General features: G+C 51.6%; 1 protein-coding gene across 1 annotated transcript in view; it reads right to left on the minus strand.

The window, feature by feature from the left end:
• KIAA1549 (KIAA1549 ortholog) overlaps positions 1-7447 on the minus strand; it is a 72152-nt gene that overhangs the window by 47707 nt on the left and 16998 nt on the right. The window contains exons 5-8 of the mRNA XM_006887215.1: positions 5969-6099; positions 5322-5502; positions 1577-1636; positions 164-312 (exon numbers count right to left, since the gene is read on the minus strand). Of these exons, the coding sequence (XP_006887277.1) occupies positions 164-312; positions 1577-1636; positions 5322-5502; positions 5969-6099 (521 nt within the window). The remainder of the gene's footprint in view (positions 1-163; positions 313-1576; positions 1637-5321; positions 5503-5968; positions 6100-7447) is intronic.

Genomic DNA, 7447 nt, shown 5'->3' on the forward strand with positions numbered 1-7447 from the left:
TACCCCACAGCTCACCTGCAACCCACTGCTCACCTGTACCCCACTGCTCACCTGCACCTCCCTGCTCACCTGCACCTCCCTGCTCACCTGCACCTCCCTGCTCACCTGCACCTCCCTGCTCACCTGTACCCCACTGCTCACCTGCACCCCACTCCTTGCTCACCTGCACTACGCTGCTGCCGGCAGCCATAGTGGCTCTCCTCCACACACGCCGCCGGGAGAGGACCTCACTGATCAGCTGGGCCAGCTTGCGCTCCATCTCAGCTTGGAAGACTTCGTTTTGAAGCTGCTTCTCAAAGACGCCCAGGAGGACTGTGTTCAGAGAGAGACACACAGACCCCAGTAGGCTAGCCAGTAGAGAGGAAGGCAAGGTGGTGTGTGTACATGTGGATGTGCTACATGTATATATGTCTGTGGCCATGTGTACAGGTGTGCATATGAATGAAAGTGTGCCCATGTGCAGTGTAGCACGTTAAAGTGTATTTTGTGCAGGTGCACATGTGTATGCATGCACATATGCATGTGTGTGAGCACATGGAAGAGTATGCACATGTGTGCATGCATATGTGTTTGTGTGTGCGTGTGAATATGTGTAACAGGAATTGCAGGAATTGTTCTGAAATGCTCGCCCTAGAGAGGAGCGAGTGCAGGGAAGGTGAGCATGAACAGGAAGCCATGCCCAGATCTTATCTGCAGCTCTGGATCTGAGTATCATGGAGACTAACGGCCAGAAGGGTCAGAAACTCAGCGCTGCAGACGCTTCAGAGCTACAAGTCCCGACCAAGACCAAATGCTCTGCCTGCCCATCTTCCAAAACACGGAAGGCGCTCAAGGTCCTGCCTGCTCCGAACTGAGAACCTGGACCCACAACCTGCTCGAGATCAAAGGGCCCAAAGGCAGTACCTGCTCTAAACGAGAGGGTCCACCCTGAGGCCCGTCAGCACCACATGGAAAAAGCAAGTGCTTTTCAGCCAGAACAAGTTTAAATCTCTTTGCGAGAGGGCCATGGGCTCAGCACTTTGCAGCTGGGAGAATTATCTGGAACTGAGGCCAACATACTTGTGGAGAATCTTCGGTGGGTGTTAGCAAGGAGCTGAGGCCCCACAACCACTCTGCATGCCTGTTCCCCACAATGGGCACTGCCCGTGTGCCCACCGGTCCAGGAGCAGGTGACCACTGCTCCACTTCTCCACGAGGCTGGAAAGGATACCCCACTCAGGCCACCTCGACAGAAAAGCTTGTGTGCTGGTCCTTCCAAAGCCAAGTGAATAGAAATTTTAGGAAATAAGGGATGCTTACATCTGAACATCACATTGTTCTGGGTCAGAAGACAGCCCAGCTCTGCCTGCAACCAGCACACGGGTTTTAAAGGAATGCTAGTCCTTTCATGTCAGAACCCAGCGGGCAGAGTCCCCCAACCCCCAGCTCCCCACCCCTTCCCGCCGTTCTCTGCCAAGAATTCGAGGGACACGTTGCCCTGGATTTAGATCTGGGAAGCAGCATCAGCTTTGATCTCAATTCCCCCCACAGACCGCTTATCCTTCTGGCTCCCACACGGGACATGAGTTGAGCATACCTGTTCTCACCCAGGAGGACTTCAAGAGCCGGGAAAGGTTGAGCTGTGGATACTGGAAAGCTGGGAAAAGGAAACAGGGCATGAGGGAAGGAGAATCTGTGAACACCATATTTGCAGCAGTCAGAAAGGCTCTTGCTCTGGGGACCAACTGAGTGAGTCGGAACACAGGCTCCCCACACAAACCCACAGCCATCAAGTCGATGCCGACTCACAGCAAGGACGTCAATTTAAAGACTAAGGTACGCCTGATCCAAACAATAATTTCCAGTGCTTCACATGCATGTGAAGGCTGGACAGTGAATCAGGCAGACTGAAGATCTGAATTGTAGTGCTGGAAAAGCGTATCCCTGGGATGGCCAGAAAGCAAACACGTCTGCCTTGGAGGCAATGCCACCCCCTTGGAGGCAAGGATGGTGAGACTTCATCTTACATGCTTTGGGCATGTTGTGAAGAGGAGCCAATCGCTGGAAAAAGACATTGTGGGGAAAGTGAGGGTCAGAGACAGAAAGCCCCTGAACAAGATGGACTAGTCCAGTGACTGTGACAATGGGTTCAACCATGGCAGAGAAGGTAAGGGTGACACAGGACAGGGCACGGCTCAGCTCCGTGTTCAGAGTCACCCTGAGTGGGAGCTGACCTGCCAGCACCCAACAACAAATAGCACAGCCACCCAACAGGCCAGAGCAGAACGGGCCCCTTGGGGTTCCCAGCTGTGAACCTTTATGGAAGAAGACTTCATCATCTTTCTCTTTAGAGCAGCTGGCAGATTTGGGGAGCAGCCCACCTCTTAATACACTGCACCTCAGGGCACCACTCTAGCACCATCGACACCTAAGGATGGGTGCAAGGACACAGGCTGGAAGCTGTTCTGAGACTTGAGGAGAAAGTAAATCCAAATGACTGTCATCAAGTCAATTTCAAGTTACAGTGACCTGGTGGCACAGAGGACAGCAGCTGCATGGGGTTCCCCAGGCTGCGAATCTACAGGAGAATCTTTCTCTCCCAGAGCGGCTGCTGGGTTCACACCACTGGCCTCTCAGTCAGCAGCTGAACACTGCAACCCCTGCAACACCAGGGTTCCTGTCAAGGAGAAAGGGGGTGGGGGAGATGGAGCCACCACTCTGCCTCACAGGCTCTCGGTTTCCCATCGAGATCAGCACCCCGTCCCTGCGAATGTCCTTGTTTTTCACCTCGTTCCTGATCACTCACCCTACGGTTCCCAGGGATGACCCAGGGCAAGGTGACCGCTGGCCCTGCTCACCTGGGATGGTCCTGGCCAATGCCTGCTGTGCCCTTGTCATGGTCACTGTGATTGGGATTGTCATTGTTTCGGCCACACATGTCCTGTGCCTAACTGAAGGCCGTCGTTAAAGCACGCCTCTATTCCTGTCTGTGTACCTTTGTTGCAAGTTATTCCTTATCCTCCAACAAGCACCACACAGCACCCATCAGCAATCACTAGGCCATCTGGTGCTTGATTTTGAAAAAAGAATTTGTGCTCTTTTTCCCTGCCTTCAACTCTGAAATCTGCTATTTTTCTCTTTCAGTGGCATCTGAGAACTGAATATCCCATGGACTGCCAAAAAGCAAACATATACGTCTTGAGGAAAGTGCAGCCAAAGTGCTTATTGGAGGGAGAGATGGTGAAACTCCGTCTCACAGCCGTTGGCTTGCTGCTGTTGTTGTTAAATGCTGTCTAGTCGAGTAGGACTCACAGCCATCCTGTGAACAACAGAATTAACCCTGTCCTGTCCTGAGCCATCCTCACAATCTCTGACATGATCAAGCCCATTGCTGCGGTCACTGTGTCAACCCCCTAGAAAAGGGACATCAGGCTTGAAATGATGGAGGGTCAAAGAGAGAAAGACCTCCAGTGACTGACATGGCGACTGCAGAAACGTGTCAGAGACGGTGGGGACGGCACAGGATAGGATCTGTTGTTCACAGGGTCGCCAAGTCACCCTCAACTGGACGGCACCCAATAACTACAGCCCCTGGGCAGACACAGAACTCCCCCCACTCTAAAGGGGCATAAGGTAGTGGCTTTCTGCACACTTGAAGGTGTGCAGTCATGCTCAGACCCATGCTTCACACCTCCACAAAACATCACTCACAGTGATCACTTTCACAGTACGCCAGCATCACTCTCCCTGCCCCCGACCCGAGGCCCAGCCCGGCCACAGGGGTCAGCTGTGATTCGTCCATCCAACACGCTGCTTATCAATGGAGTAAGACATACGTGGGCTTCTGCAACTGGTTTCTGTTAGTGTTTGCCCTGCTCATACGTGCTGGAGCACGGATCAGTGCTCCCTGCCTACTTAGGAACGAACGACTGGAACAGACCTTTTCCCATGTAAAAAAAGGTCCCTACGCCTGCTACTAGGAGCCCTGGTGTTGCCGTGGTTAAAGCATTAAGCTGATCAAAATGTGAACGGTTCGAATCCACCAGTGACTCTGTGAGAAAGATGACGCCGTCTGCTTCTTCAAGGATGGTGGACTTGAGGATTGCGGGCGTTCTGCTCTGTCCCGCAGTGTCCACTTCAGGATGGTGGATTTGAGAACGGGGGCGGGGGGGCGTTCTGCTCTGTTCTGCAGTGTTGCTGCAAGTTGGGGTGAACTGGACAGCAATGCACTTAGGTTTGGGTTCCCTGACAGTCGCACTGTGGATTTCATTGATTTAAACAGAAAGCAAAGATTTGTTTCCATTGATGATCTGCTTTATTTTCAGGTTTACACAGCAGAATCTACTCTTTCGGGCATGTACTTAGTTTTGTGGGCTCTGTCACCACCACATACTGGACACACAGGCTGTCCCATTGCTCCCCAAAGCTCCCTTCTGCTACGTGCTGTGGTTAAATGCTCCTCCCACCCTCATCCTTGCCACTGCACTTCCATTCTCCATCCTTAAAGGCTGCCTTTTCCAGATCTGGGGGAGGATTTTTCGAGAATCAGGTACTACGTTCCTCAGAATTGGAATACTAGTTTTCCAGAATTAGGGTACTGCCCCCAAGAACTGGGGTATTATTTCTTCCAGAAAGGAGCTATTATTTTTTCCAGAACAGGGGTCATATTTCTGCAAAACTGGGAAATTATTTATCCCCAGAACTGGGGTACCATTTTCATAGAATTAGAATGCTATTTTCTCAATATTGCTCCTTCAGTCTCAAAGAGAACCATCAAGGACCCTGGCTGAATCTACGGAGCTCTCTTCTACCTGACTCACACCCCGGGGTCCAGCCAGGTGTCCCACATGACAACAAGAGTCCCCAGTGAAGTCTGCCTGTGACCTGGCCCCAGGTCCCCTACTCCTGACCCCAGACACACAGGTCTCCTGGCCCACTAGTCACCAGCCCCGAACTCCTGCCCTCTGGCTCCTCCTTCTCCCTGATCACTGACCTCCTAGTCCTCTAGCCCCCTGACCTCCAGCCCCACCCTTGTTTACCACCCACCCCCATCCCTGGTCCCCGAGCCTAGACCTCCAAACCTCTGGTTTCAGCCCCCAGTGCCTACCAGCCCTTGGTTCCCACATCCCCAGCCCCTAGCCTCCAGACCTCCCAGGTTGCTGGTCCCTGCTCCCCAGACTCTGGGTCCCTGACCCCCAGCCCTCAGCCCCCATGTCTCCAGTCCCCACCCCACCCCCAGGTGCCAGTTTCTGCCCCCGGTCTTCTGACTCCCAGCCCCTAGCCTCCCCCCAGGTCCTTGACCTCTGCCCCTTGACCCCATAACCCCCACTCCCGGTACTCACGTTCGGCAATCTGCAGCACAGGATAGCCAAGGTAGAAGCTGAACTCCACCACACTGAGGTTCCGAAGAAGTTCGCTCACCTCCGAGCCGTTGAGATAGCCACTGGGGCTCCGGACAGCAAAGACAATGCTGACGGGGCCCCGCCGTGCTGGCTGGGAGGGGCCCCTGGTGACGTTCAGGACCTGCAGGGGGAGAGCCACAACCCCGCTGCCACCTTCCCCCTCAGGGTACCAGCCCTGGCTCTTCTCTATAAAGACAGGAAACTTTCAAAGTCTCCCCTTTACAAACTGTTTCATTGACTGGAAATGTCACATTAAGAGTTGAATGAAGCACATGCTTATATACCCCCCCACCATCTGTGAAATAACAATAAATTAGATAAAAGGAATAAACCCAGCAGTAATAAGATTGGAAGAAACTAGGTAGAAATGTAGCAGTCTGCTTCCGTAAGTATTCACAGCCTGAGAAATTCCATGGGGGCCTTTGTATTCTCTTTGTTGACTCAACAACAGTGGCTTCTTGGAGAAAGAGAGAGAGAATGTGTGTGTGTGTGTGTGTGTGTGTGTGTGTGTGTGTGTGTGTGTGTCGTGGGGGAACACAAAGGGCAATAATATCCTGGTTCTGCTCTGCACCTGGGGATACTCTCACCTGCACCGTGAGGTTCTGGGCACCCGGCGAGTGCCTCCTCACTTCTGAAAGCGCGACCATCAGGCCCTTCTCAATGCGCTGGGTGAAGTTGCAGAAGCCAGTGTCCACACTCTGCGGCACGAACTGGAGAACTGAAAGGAAGCACAGTCCGTGAGGCAGACGTTCCCTCCATTCCAGAAGGAAGGTGGCAAGAGACAGTATCCATGGCAAACTAACTCCCCCCCAGGAGCGGTGATACCCAGGTACCATGGCATTGACCCTGACCCATGGTGACCTTGTGGCTGTCAGAGCAGAGGTCTGCTGCAGCAGGTTTTAAATGGCTGTGACCTCTACCCTCATAGTAAATATCGGGTAACAATGAGTCAGACCAGCTTGACGGCAGTGGGCTCGGGCTGGTATGATCCATAGGAAGCGACCTCCAGACCTTTCTTCCAAGGTATCTCAAGGTGCACTTGAACTCCCAACTCTGCAGTTAGTGTTCAAGCACACTACCATTTGAGCCACTCAAAGACTCCATGCAATGTTAAGATGATTAAAATGTAAAACAAGCCAAAACCCTCAAAAGCAAGAAAAGTCCCTAAGATAACAATTTGAACATCCCAAGATGCAACCAGTGTAACACTGTAAATACACAGAAATGCATTCGCTCCTAGTGGTATTAAGGTCATTAGGGACTGGGGCCTGGAGAAATGCAGGAAGTCTTCAGTCTCTGAGGTGAAGAAAAGATTTGGAAATGGACAGAAGTGATGAAAGCATGGTATCACTAAACTATATTAAAATGGTTTAAATGGTAGCCTTTTAATGATACACATTTAACCACAATAAAACCTAAGAAAGAAGGGCTGCACTGCAATCTTGAAGCCTCACAGTCCAAATGCTCTGCTGGAGAAGGAGGGGCAATTTCCTCCTGTGCCAGTCAGATCTGACTTGATGGTACACAACAAGAAAAGAAAAAAAGAAGAGGGGAGCTCTGGTTGCCTAGTGGCAAGAAGCTGCAACTACAATCCCAGAGGTGCGCGGTTCGAATCCACCAGATGCTCTGCCGGGGAAGGAGGGGCAATCTCCTCCTGTACCAGTCAGATCTGATTTGACGGTACACGCACACAAAAATAATAAAATAAAATTTAAAAAAAAAGTAAAAAAAAAAAGAAAAAGAAAAAATAAGAGTTCACTAGTCATCACTAGAGATTGCTAAGACATGGATTACTAAAAAAGATTGAGATATAAAGAGAAAGAATCAGGCATTTATTCTGCCTTCCTCTGTGATAACCAAACAGCAGAACTCCAGGGCATCCTCTCTAAGAGTGACTAGTGGATTAGAACTTCCAACCTTTTTGGGGGAGCTCTGGTGGCCTAGTGGTAAGGAGCTGCAACTACAATCCCAGAGGCGCACGGTTCGAATCCACCAGATGCTCTGCCGGGGAAGGAGGGACAATCTCCTCCTGTACCAGTCAGATCTGATTTGACGGTACATGCACA

Source organism: Elephantulus edwardii, unplaced genomic scaffold (genome assembly GCF_000299155.1).
Source record: "Elephantulus edwardii isolate Elephantulus edwardi_28Jun2011 unplaced genomic scaffold, EleEdw1.0 scaffold00055, whole genome shotgun sequence".
Lineage (NCBI taxonomy): Eukaryota > Metazoa > Chordata > Mammalia > Macroscelidea > Macroscelididae > Elephantulus > Elephantulus edwardii.